This window comes from Malaclemys terrapin, chromosome 17 (genome assembly GCF_027887155.1).
Source record: "Malaclemys terrapin pileata isolate rMalTer1 chromosome 17, rMalTer1.hap1, whole genome shotgun sequence".
NCBI lineage: Eukaryota > Metazoa > Chordata > Testudines > Emydidae > Malaclemys > Malaclemys terrapin.
The window spans coordinates 12,809,394-12,822,433 of record NC_071521.1 but is presented as its reverse complement, the minus strand read 5'-3'; the positions used below and the strand labels follow the sequence as shown (position 1 = coordinate 12,822,433).

The window sequence follows — 13,040 nt, the reverse complement described above, 5'->3', positions numbered from 1 at the left end:
CCTCCTACGCGTTCCTCCCTCAGGTGGTAGTCAGGCTAGGTTGCGGCGCGCAGGGGAAGGAGACGCTGCCCTTCCGAAGCCATGGGATGTGCCTGGGTGAGAACGGCTCAGCCAGGGCTGCGGGCTCCCCCTGTTGGGGGTGGTAGCGCCCGGGGTGCCGGGGGATGCGGACTCTTCCATTCGCGCGGGGGGGGGGGGGGGGAGTGGGGAGAGGGTTATTGTCTCTTTGCTGTAGGGGGGACTCGATGGGCCAGGGGCAATAGGGACCAGCTGGGTGAGCAGCTCCGGGCTGGGTTCGCGCAGCCCCCCGGCACCTCTCGGCCCCCGGTGCCCCGAGCTGGGTTTATGTCCCCCGCAGGGGGCTGGCTGTGCTGGGGGGTGTAATGCAGCCAGCCACCTGCGGCCGGCGTGCCCGGGGCCGGGGGCTCGTGCCGCGATGGAGCTCGCCGCGCTGGGGAGCGGTGGCTGGCCAGCATGGGGTGCGCCCTGGGGACGGGGCTGTGCCGCGCTGGGGTTTATTATGGAGCAGCCACAGAGATGGCTGCCTTGTACCGGCATTTGTACTGGCTTCGGTGGGGGTTGTGCCGCTGCAGAAGTGGTGGTGGGTGGTGGGGAGGGGGTCAAAATTTAGACTTTGGGGGTGTCGGGTGCCTTCATAGGGCAGGGAGGTGGGCATGCTGATTCTGGGGCTAGAAGGAAGTAGCCAGAAAGGCAGCTTCCTAGCACTGGGGTTTTACTTTGGAGTAGAGTCTGTGCAACACTGAACGCTGGCAGGGGGCAGCAGCAGGATTAGGTTCCCATAGTGGGGTTCATAACAGAGCAGTGAGGGAGATCCCCCCCCCCCCCCTTCTAGAGTTGATGGGAGTTTGTGCTGGGGAAGGAAGTATCTACGGAATGGCTTATGAGGGAGTAGCCAAGGAGGTTGCTGAACCAGGCTCAGGTTTGTATTGGAGCACCTCCGGCAATATCAGAACGGGTTTCTGGGGTACGTTATCTGACTTACTGTATCCTTGAAAATAGTTTGCTTTGCATCCGTTTAAAATTTATGCTTTATAAATAATTGAACTCGGCATCCCACAATAATGGAAACGAGAAATTCAGTCACCTTACATTATTACAATAGTAACAAATCCAACCATAAAACCAAGTAATTCCAAAAGACCTGGCCCTTTAAAATCCTTAATTTTCTCAAAAGGCATATTAATTGCCTTAAGCTTACAGCCCAGGAGGAATGGAAAGGGTATACTGCATTCTTTGTTAACTTCTGACATTCCAGTAGAGTTCTAGACAAAAGAAAATACGTAACTGTCCTATACATTGTTGCTTTTGCTTTTGCTTTCTCTGCTGATATAATTGAAGCAATATGTGTTGCTATTGCCTGTGTTACCAGCCTCCAGAGTTGGGTATCAGATAATTTTTTAAAGTTTGAAAATAGTAAGACGCTTTTTGGCTGTTGGTCTCATTACATGCTGTTGCCCCTTAGGCAGTTGTTACAATTGTGATCCAGTTATTATTTTTCATTGCTGCTATCAGTATTTTTGGTGTTCTTTTCTATCTAATTCTGGCATTTGAAGGTCACATTGTGCTGTTCCAAACAGATTTTCCTTTTACAGTCCGAGTAACACCACTGCGCTTCGGCTTGTGCTCTCTGAGGCAATGCAGAGAAGGCAATCCATGCTTTGATAACTTGCAGGCTGGATTGCTGTAATCCATCACTCCATGGATTAGCAGATGCATGTACTGAAGTCCTGCATTTATTCGAATTCTCAAGTTGTTGTCTCGATCTATATATTGACTAAATTTTTTATTTAATACAAAATTGTTCTGTTGCCATGGAAACAATTTCTATCTGTTTGGACCTGTGTATTCTAGACCCTTCCTACTTTTCACTTTCATCTGCATTTAAAAGCTATACTTCTGCATAACTCAGCTTCCAATCTGATTGCCTGCATCCTGGAGGCTCTAAGATCTTATGTCTAGGTCATTGGACTTGGTTACTATGGGCTAGGAATTGTTTTACTGAACTGGTTTAAAACATGACAAGTTTGGCTTGTCAGTGAGACAGGTGCCAAACAATGGAATAACCAAATTTAAAGAACATGCTTGAGTCAAGGTACAGACCAAGGCTATAATATTTAACACGTTTTGGTTATACGTGCTGGCTGAACAATGCTTGTTCAAAGTTAATTTGTCCACAACTGTACTTAAGCATAGCCTAAATGTGACTGTGGTTGAACTGGCGGGTCGTTGGGCACTGTGGATGTGGCTTAATTCTGTGCCTGAGCTAAAGCAGTGTTGTTTCAATCTGGTTGTAGTGTGACTTGGCTGCTGTCCACATTGGCCAGCAAAACTGTATTTGAACCAATTGACCCTGAACTACTATAAAAGCCATTCAGCTAACATACTTCCTTGTCCCTCGTAGATTGGGCCATTGATCTAGTCTAAAAGTCTTTGGGGTCGCAAGCTTCAGAGCTCCTTGGATTGGGAATTCTCATCCTTGTTTAGTTTGAGAGGCAGACATCACTGTTTGTAAGAATAAGCTTAATATCCCTTTTCTGTGGTTTATCCCATTATAGTTGTCTTGCTGTTTTAAATGGATTGTAATGTGCCTTCAGATGCGTTGTACGAAAATTTCTTTATCGGAGGAGATTGTACTGTTCTTGCTACTATTTACCATATTTTTTTCCTATTCCTTGCAGAGAGAAAATTCACAATTGGAGACCGATTCTGGAATCCCAAGGCACATTTTGAAACAAAGTTGGATTTCTTTGTGAACTCTCTGAGCAGTTCCCATAAGTGTCCTTCCCACACGCTGACTCCTGTGCGTATTCTGAGCCTCATTCAGACATGGCCTTTCAGAGAACGGAGGGAATGTCCATCATCCAGGCCTTGGCAATGACAGTGGCAGAAATCCCTGTGTTTCTTTACACGACATTTGGGCAGGTAAAAAAAAAAAAAAAAAAAAAAAGCTGGATTTTCTGCAGAGTTATTTGGAGTTTTCTTTTACAGAGCTGTTTGCAGCAGTTGTTTTGGAGGGTGATGAAGAGAAGTAACGGTGATGCTGGGGCAAGAGAAAGGGAGGATTTAACGGTTGCTATGGGGTGATTGCACTTGTTTGAGGGACTGCGGAAGGAATCGGGAATAGAGGCTTTTTACAAGAGGTCAGGTGTCATCTGAGGAGGTTTGGGGAGCATCCTGCAGATGAGAGGGAAGGAGGGACACTTGTTGGGGAAGCTTTGATGGTGGGTTTGGCAGTGAGGAGGGTGGCGTTGAGAAGAAGGCTGGTCCACTGGCTAAGGCCATAATCTAGGACTTGGGAGATCTGGGTTCAGTTCCCTGTTCTACCACAAACTTCCTGCATAACCCTAGACAAGTCATTTAGCCTCTCTGTGTGTCAGTTTGTCATCTGTAAAATGGGGATAATAGCACTTCCCTATCTCACAGGGGTGTTGTAAGGATAAGTGCATTACAAATTTTGAGGTGCTCAGCTACTGCAGTGATGGGGGCCACATAAGTATCGAACAGAGAGGGGAATTTAGCTGTGAAGTAGGGAAGGGTTGCAGGAAAATTGAGGGTTTGCAGGCAAGTATGGTTAGATGCTGGAGAATAGAATGGGCACTGTACAGAAACTGCTCTGTAGAGAACATTCGGTGTATATTGCTCTGTATTCCAAGAGACAGAGTTTTTGTGGAAACAACAAATTTTGATAATTTGTTGGGCTGATCATAATTGTACTGAATTTTCAAAATTCTACCAAGTTTTGGCCAAGTAGAAATTGAAATTTTAGTCCAAAGTGTAACAGCTAGTTTTATAAACATCTGAAAAAGTGGGGGTTATAATTATGGAGGTGACACTGTTGTAACTCCAAAATTGCTAATGCCGCATGCTATTCACCCCACTTTTCTCTGTACCAAGCAGAACCTTTGGGTCAACTTTAGTTTAGAGACACTCGGGTATAGTTTTTGTTAAACGTGATTATCATAAATGGAACAATATACTAATGCAACAGTAGGGATAAGACTAACTGCCCCCAAATCAGGAAATTCAGAGTTGAGGTTAATAACAGTAACTGTCTCACATATAAGTATTACAGTAAGTGCTTTCCTAATAATAAATGTACTGCTATTTTGCATTTATTTAAGATCTTATTGTGAAGACTTCCATTGACTACATTGGGCTTTAGATCAGGCCCGAAATGGCCCAGACCTAACCCGCCTCCCAGCCGCGTAGGGCTTCCTGGACATGCCATCTACCACTTCTCAGTCCTCAGAATGATGTCTCGGGTACCTCTGCCTGGAAAATGATGGAACTCATTCAGAACGCTGTAGTGGGACATGTATATCGTCCCCTCCACTCCCCATCCCTCTTTAGGTGGATGTAAAATAATTTGTAGCATTTGTAGTGTAACTTACATGTGCCGGAGTGAAATCCAGTCCCCAGTGAAGTCAATGGGAGTTTTTGCTGTAGACTTCAGTGGGGCCAGGATTTCAATTCTGGTTGTTCGTCTGGACCTACAATCTTTTGAGCAGGGTCGCTGAGGCAATCTCCTTTTCTTGTGAAAAGTGCCATGGGATCTTTAATATCCACCTAGAGAAGGCAGCCCCTGAGGTTTCAAGCTCTCATCTGAAATGATTATACAGAGAGAACTGCATGTCAATCATACAGGACTCTAATTCTATCTGCAGTCTATCAGATAAGATATTCTCTCCTTCACATCTTGTCCTGAAGAGTTTAGCATTGCTGGGCACTATTGAACAGTTGCTGTGTTCTACCCCATGGATGTCTATATTTCACTGGTGGGTAAATCAGTGCCTGTAAAGCGCCTTTTGGTCCTAGCTGTCCTGGATTAAAACTGCTATATAAATGGGTGGTGTTACATTGTTGCTCTCTTATATCTCTTGTGTTTAAAGTCTGTCTTCTCTCAGCTGAGACTCTCCCCAGGCCTGAGGAAGGTGCTGTTTGCTACAGCTCTTGGGACAGTTGCCTTAGCTCTTGCCGCGCACCAGCTGAAGCGGCGTCGACGTCGAAAGAGACAGATCACCCCAGAAAAGTGTGGCATTAAGCCTGGAGGAGTCCCTGCCCCCTCTTTACCAACCAAGAAGGTCCCTTCAGTGAAAAAAGGTTAGTATTGCAAAAGCAGATGCTGGGGGGGAAATGCAATGTAATGTTAAAGGAACCTTTGTGTAAGCAATATTGGCTGGGAGGAGAAAAATATAGGACAGAAGCCCAGGTAGTTCCAAGCAGATGGATAGATCAGGTTGCTAAAGTAGTTCAAAACACTATACAGAGGCAGAATGAGACTGGGAGGCAAAACTAATCAGACAGTAGCCTAATAGGAGCCACAATGCAGAATAGATAGCAGAACACGCACAATCGTTACCCTAGAGCACAAGTGATTGAAAAGAGGCTGCAGGGCTTTACTGTTGCCATCAACTTTAACACAAAAGGAGACTATCGACCCCACTGTGTAATACTTTCACTTGATGTGTGTGGCTATATGCATGCAGTGACCCACAGCCCACATCTGTGTATTGATCTTGGTGACTATGATTGGCTCCATTTGATGCCTATTAGGTGTGGCAGTGGGTTTCTGACAAATTGCTAATGTCGTCTGCCCAAAGCATGGACATTGGCAGCGCTGCCCTGAAATCACCTTTAGCAGTCTTTGGAAGCAGTAAAGGAGGCGGGGTAGTCTGGAGGAGTGAGGACAGGACTGGGAGTCAGGAGATTGTATTTTAAACCCAGCTTTCCCACTAACTCGCTGTGTGACTTGGGCAAGTCCCTTCAATGTTCTCTTGGTTCCCCATCTGTAAAATGGGATTAACAATTACCCAGCTACCGCAGGGGGTGTTGTGAGGATTAAGGATTGTCTGTACAGCACTGTGAAATTATGAAACTCTATAAAAACACTAATTACGAAGTCAAGCAAGTTTGCTGGCTGTATACTGGCAAGTTTGCTGCTGTGTTTGCACTAGCGATACTTATTTTAGCACTGTACATGGCAGAAGAGAAGTAAGGCATTGATGCATAATATTTCTCCAATAACACTTTTCACTTGCATACGTCCTTTCATCCAAAGAGGTGAATAAGTATTCATAGTTCCATATTCAACGGGGAAACTGAGTCAGAGGTGAAGTGACTTGCTCAAGGTGACAAAGCAAGTTAGGAGGGAATAGAACCCTGACTCCCAGCTGTAGCTATTAGAAATACGCTTCCTCCTCCTTCTACACATCCCTTAATCAGCAGATCTGTGCCCTGTCACTTAACTAATCACAGTTCCCTTCATCATCCAGGACTGCAATGAAGCCATTTTGCTTTGAACCAGATTTTTCTGTGACTGCTTCCTTTTTTACCCCACTGAGAACTGATTCTTCTGGAGATGGCACTGCCCTCTCAGCAGCCTTCTGGAGACTTTGCTTCCAGTGGTGCTAACCTGAGGCAGCACAGGACAGATTAGAGTGAGCAACACTACATCTGATTGCATAGGTTCCTTTCTCTGATTGCTGTAAACAGAGTGGGAAGACCTAAAGGCTTGTTTTTATCCCCTTCCAATTACAGGATACTCCAACAAGAGAGTACAAAGTCCTAGCAGCAAGAGCAATGACACACTCAGCGGGATTTCCTCCATTGAGCCAAGCAAGCATTCCTGCTCCTCCCACAGCCTAGCCTCGGTAAGAGACCCTAACACCATTGCTATCTGCTCTAGCCAGCAGAGGAAGGAGTCCCACTTACCTGCTGACCCTTAACAAGATTGTTATTAGTCATCCAGAAACTAGTAGAGTGGGTGGAATTTACTTGTCCTGAAAACAATTTGTTTTGTGTCAGAGCTTTTGTAGCCCTGCAGGTTGAGGTATTGACCCTTAAAATTCCAACATTCTGATGACCAGTGTGCTTTATTTCCCCCCCCTCCAAACTTCAATTCCAATATGATTTTAGGGCTACTGATTGGAGATCAGCCAGAGCTAAAAACCAATTGTGATACTGTACCTGGTCATTTTGGGATGTCCCCAGTGACTGAGGTAAGAAAGGGAGAGCTTTATAGCAGAGTAGATGTTGGTTCAACATAAGCACTGCAGCCTGCGCCACTGCAGCTTATGTACAAAGTGTAGACGTTTAGGGCCCTTCTTCTGCTGGGAAACTTTCTAACCAACATTAAAACTGCTTAGTGCTGTAGCATAGACCCTATTTTAGGCCCTTTAAAGTAGCCTGGACCAGAAAAAAAATGGTTCAGGTCAGGCTACCTAAAGCCTCATAAAATTGAGTCTATACTATGTCTTCAAGCGATTTTAAAACATCTCCCCAGTGCAGACAGGCTCAAAAAAGACAGCTAAAAATGTAGATGTTGCTTATACCATAGACTAGGTCTACATTGGCAGTTGTCAGATCTCCCAGCAGTGTAGCTCCATTGCTAGTGCAGTCTGGCTGCCCCCATTTCTATAGCTGTGTTATCTAACTCTACTCCGAACAGGTCTAAATGATGCTGCGTCCTGTCTACACGAGTGCTCCCATGAGTGGGGCTGTGAAACAGTGGGAGACTTCCTGAAAACTGCCAGGGTAGAAGGTATTTGAGTGGAAGTTACTCGTTAGATCTTCTATCAATCCAGCTGAAGCATAGGAAGATTTAGGCAGCGAGTTTGTAAAATCTAATTTTCTAACTCCACACTAACTCCTTCAGTTCTCCTGTCAGCCTCTCCCTTCATCCACAGGACAAGAACTGGTTATATAGCTCAAGACTTTTCCATCTTTTTGCCCATGCCCAGCCAACAGCAGAAGATACCAAATAGATGTACAGGTCTTTTTTCTTTGTCTCAGAGAAAGGGTGGGTGGTAATAAACCCCTGCCAGATTTGTGTGTTATGTTGCATGGATCACAGCTAACTGGAGAGTGAGTAAAAAAAGGCTTTTGCACAGCCAGGGGTTAGCTCAAATAGGCAAGGCATGGGGGGCACACATCAGACAGTGAGCTGGCTCCATCCCCCTTTACCAAGCCAATGGCTAAGCAGCAAACTGAAGGAATGGGGGTGCGGGGTAGCCTCCCTCTTTCCCAGGGATGTGTTTCTTCTCTCATTTCCTGGTATTCTTGGTTTCAGAGAAAGGATGGGTGGGAACAAACCTCCCTCCCATGTTGCCAGACTGCACTGTTCCCAAATAATTGGGCTAGTTAATTTGATTGTGTGGTGGGGGAGAATAGCAGAAAAATTATCTTCCACTGAAAGCTAGTTTTGGAATCTTGACCTAGTTTATTGGGGAAACTTAGGGTGAAACTTCTGTAATGGGTGAATACAGAACCAGTTCAAGATCCACTTCTGAGGTTTGTGAGAGAGATGAATGCGGGTTTCTAAGTGGTATATATTTGCCTCTAATCTAGCAATATCAAACTGACTTGGGGGGAGATCTGAATTCCATTTTTAAATCTGGTTCATGGGTACTTTTATTTGGGATCATTATGTATTAGTTCAGTACCCTATTGTCACATTTAGCATTGCTTGGAGGGAAAATGTTCAATTTTAAGACAACTGCTGTTTCTGCCCTTTTTCTTTTCCATCTCCCGTGTGTGTGTCTCTCTCTCTTTCCTTCCCCACTCTTGCATCTTTCTTTCCTTTTATTCCCTTTGCATTCCCTTCTCTGCAGTAACTCCCAGTTCCCACTCTCTGGGCTTCACTTCCACCTCCTTCCCCATTGCATCTGACAAAAGGATCTGCAATGATAAAGCTAACTCTGGCCTTAGGCTGTCAAGTTTTCAGCCTAACAAGATTAGTGGGTGGTGTAGAGGGAGTTCACACTTCTTAGAGTAGTTGTTTCAGGCTGCCTGTGGATTCTGGCTTGCACTTAAATACTAGGGACACATTTGGAAGGCTTTGTTATTTCTTTACAGTCCTGAGGGTTAGAAACCATTTTTTAAATGGAAGTGGAGATTCTTCAGAATCTGCCTATGCAAGGTGGCTAGATCTCCTCTATCAGGGGGTAGCCGTGTTAGTCTGTATCTACAAAAACAACAAAGAGTCTGGTGGCACCTTAAAGACTAACAGATTTATTTGGGCATAAGCTTTCGTGAGTAAAAACCTCACTTCTTCGGATGCACATGCTATGCATCCGAAGAAGTGAGGTTTTTACTCACGAAAGCTTATGCCCAAATAAATCTGTTAGTCTTTAAGGTGCCACCAGACTCTTTGTTGTTTTTGTAGATCTCCTCTGTGGACCAAGGACACCACTGCTTTAGTCAAAGGACCTGAAGATGGGGAGGGGATGGTGGGTGAAGCAGTTTCTGTTCTTATCTTCAGAAATTCGCACCTTGTTAAGGTGAACAGGGTGGGGAAATTAATCCATTGTTTGGTGGTAGGTTCCTGTAAGGCTGCTAAAGTGCAGGGGCAGGCTCTGCCCTCTCACATTCACCAGCAGTCATTTCATAGTTGATAGACTGGAAGGGAGACACCAGACAGACTTCATTCCTGCTTCTGAAACATGGTGAATGCAGGACCTATTCAGAGACAGCCTTCGGAGCAGATATATTCTCTAGCATATTTGGACTCAAAACCTTGGGGCTCAGTTTTGTGCAAATCAGGGTAAGTGGACTCCAGCTACAATAGAAAAGCAATTTAAATGCAGTTTGACTTCTTTAAGAGGTAACTATAACAGGACTGCTTGGAAATAGTGACCATAATATAACATTTAACATTCCTTTGGTGGGAAGAACACTTCATCAGCCCAATACTGTGGTATTTAATTTCAGAAAGGGGAACTATGCAAAAATTAGGTGGTTAGTTAAACAGAAATTAAAAGGTACAGTGACTAGAGTGAAATCCTTGCAAGCTGCATGGACACTTTTCAAAGACACCATAATAGAGGCCCAACTTAAATGTGGCTTAACAACCATGTAAGAGAAGCAGTGAGAGATAAAGGCATCTTTTAAAAAGTGGAAATCAAATCCTAGCGAGGTAAATAGAAAGGAGCATAAACACTGCCAAATTAAGTGTAAAAATGTAATAAAAAAAGCCAAAAAGGAGTTTGAAGAACAGCTAGTCAAAAACTCAAAAGGTAATAACAAAATGTTTTTAAAGTACATCAGAAGCAGGAAGCCTGCTAAACAACCAGTGGGGCCCCTGGACGATCGAAATAAAAAAGGAGCACTTAAAGACGATAAAGTCATTGCAGAAAAACTAAATGGATTCTTTGCTTCAGTCTTCACGGCTGAGGATGTTAGGGAGATTCCCAAACCTGAGCTGTCCTTTGTAGGTGACAAATCTGAGGAATTGTCACAGATTGAAGTGTCATTAGAGGAGGTTTTGTAATTAATCGATAAACTTAACAGTAACAAGTCACCGGGACCAGATGGCATTCACCCAAGAGTTCTGAAAGAACTCAAATGTGAAATTGCGGAACTATTAACTATGGTTTGTAACCTGTCCTTTAAATCAGCTTCTGTACCCAATGACTGGAAGATAGCCAATGTAATGCCAATATTTTAAAAGGGGTCTAGAGGTGATCCCGGCAAATACAGACCGGTACGTCTAACGTCAGTACCGGGCAAATTAGTTGAAACAATAGTAAAGAATAAAATAGTCAGACACGTTGAAGAACATAAATTGTTGGGCAAAAGTCAACATGGTTTCTGTAAAGGGAAATCATCTCTTAGTAATCTATTAGAGTTCTTTGAAGGGGTCAACAAACATGTGGACAAGGGGGATCCAGTGGACATATTGTACTTAGATTTCTAGAAGGCCTTTGACAAGGTCCCTCACCAAAGGTTCTTACCTAAATTAAGTTGTCATGGGATAAGAGGGAAGATCCTTTCATGGATTGAGAACTGGTTAAGACAGGGAACCAAGGGTAGGAATAAATGGTACATTTTCAGAATGGAGAGAGGTAACTAGTGGTGTTCCCCAAGGGTCAGTCTTAGGACCAATCCTATTCAACTTATTCATAAATGATCTGGAGAAAGGGGTAAACAGTGAGGTGGCAAAATTTGCAGACGATACTAAACTGCTCAAGATAGTTGAGACCAAAGCAGACTGTGAAGAACTTCAAACAGATCTCACAGAACTAAGTGATTGGGCAACAAAATGGCAAATGAAATTTAATGTGGATAAATGTAAAGTAATGCACATTGGAAAAAATAACCCCAACTATACATACAATATGATGGGGGCTAATTTAGCTACAACTAATCAGGAAAGAGATCTTGGAGTCATTGTGGATAGTTCTCTGAAGACCTCCACGCAGTGTGCAGCGGCAGTCAAAAAAGCAAACAGGATGTTAGGAATCATTAAAAAAGGGATAGAGAATAAGATGGAGAATATCTTATTGCCCTTATATAAATCCATGGTACGTCCACATTTTGAATACTGAGTACAGATGTGGTCTCCTCATCTCAAAAAAAGATATACTGGCATTAGAAAAGGTTCAGAGAAGGGCAACTAAAATGATTAGGGGTTTGGAATGGGTCCCATATGAGGAAAGATTAAAGAGGCTAGGACTTTTCAGCATGGAAAAGAGGAGACTAAGGGGGGATATAATAGAGGTATATAAAATCATGAGTTGTGTGGAGAAAGTGAATAAGGAAAAGTTATTTACTTGTTCCCATAATATAAGAACTAGGGGCCAAATGAAATTAATGGGCAGCAGATTTAAAACAAATAAAAGGAAGTTCTTCTTCACACAGCGCACAGTCAACCTGTGGAACTCCTTGCCTGAGGAAGTTGTGAAGGCTAGGACTATAACAGGGTTTAAAAGAGAACTAGATAAATTCATTGAGGTTAAGTCCATTAATGGCTATTAGCCAGGATGGGTAAGGAATGGTGTCCCTAGCCTGTTTGTCAGAGGGTGGAGATGGATGGAAGGAGAGAGATCTCTTGATCATTACCTGTTAGCTTCACTCCCTCTGGGGCACCTGACATTGGCCACTGTTGGCAGACAGGATACTGGGCTGGATGGACCTTTGGTTTGACCCAGTATGGCCATTCTTATGTAAAACATATGATTTATAGTTAGAGCTATTTCTGAATCTATTTTTTTCATGTACAGTCAAGTACTCTTCAAACAAGTGAGCCATTCTGCTCTCTAGCCTTTTTTTGGCGGGGTGAGTGCAGGGCGGCTGAGATTCCCCCCTTATGCTTCGTACTAGTTACTTCTCCAGTGCTACTCTGCTGTTCTGTAAATCAGGATTTACCAACGGGATGAGTTAGAAAACATAGTATAAGAGATCTGTAGGTTCAGGGAGAGAAGAGAATTCACTTTAGACAAAAACATACCCTAAATTCTGGTAAGTTTGACTCCTCCTCCACCCCATCCCACCCCGCCCCCTTCCCTTTGACAAAAAGTCTTCCAAGCCTCTTGCTAAATCCTTTCTATACTTGGTGAGTTCCCAGAAGTGTTCAGCCTGTGTCTTTTTCCTTGCATCCTCCAGAAGTTCAGGATTAAATTTATTTCCATGGAACTGTAGTGTTAGCCAGTCTCTGGGCAATACTGATCATTCTTTCTGGTTTTCTTGACCCTGGGATTAAGGAGACCTTACCCTTAAACTGCTGAGGTGAGTTACAACTCATTTGGCTCTTGGAACTCCATCCTTGAGCTCTGAAGACAGGAGAGCAGAATTAACTTCTCTAAAACACCATACAGTATCTCCAAGATCATCTCCTCCTCCTCACATAGTGTTCCCTAGAGCAGCAGTGCATCATACCACCTGGAATCCCTATGTTCCAGTAATGCAAAACAAATTGTAACATAATGGTTCATGAGAGATGAGCAACTAAAATCAGGTCTGAATTGCATGTGGGGAAGCGAAGTGGTAATCAAAATGAAGTGATTTTAAAATCTCATATTTTATGACTTGCTGTGGCTAGAAATAACTGCTGTACAATCACATGCAATGTCCGTATCCTACAGCCTTTGAACCTAGCCCTGATAGCTTGCAGTATCAGATCTTAAAATGCTTTTATGGCACTAGCCCAGCACACTGAACTAAGACCTAGAACAGTGTGTCTCTTGCTTCTGCTCAACCCCCACCTACAGAGGCTGATTAAGATTTATTGAGGCCCTGGGCAC

General features: G+C 43.9%; 1 protein-coding gene across 4 annotated transcripts in view; it reads left to right on the top strand.

Annotated features, from left to right (window-relative positions):
• The first annotated feature begins 48 nt into the window (after positions 1-48).
• Positions 49-13,040, top strand: part of MIGA2 (mitoguardin 2) — a 31,613-nt gene continuing 18,621 nt past the window's right edge. For 2 of the 4 annotated variants that reach the window (XM_054007432.1, XM_054007430.1), the window contains exons 1-4: positions 49-96; positions 2,700-2,943; positions 4,911-5,121; positions 6,559-6,671. In XM_054007432.1, coding sequence (XP_053863407.1) covers positions 2,848-2,943; positions 4,911-5,121; positions 6,559-6,671 — 420 coding nt within the window. In that variant the 5' untranslated portion in view covers positions 49-96; positions 2,700-2,847. Of the gene's footprint in view, positions 97-921; positions 941-2,699; positions 2,944-4,910; positions 5,122-6,558; positions 6,672-13,040 lie in introns of those variants that run through there. The other 2 variants (XM_054007433.1, XM_054007431.1) reach the window with 2 other exon arrangements.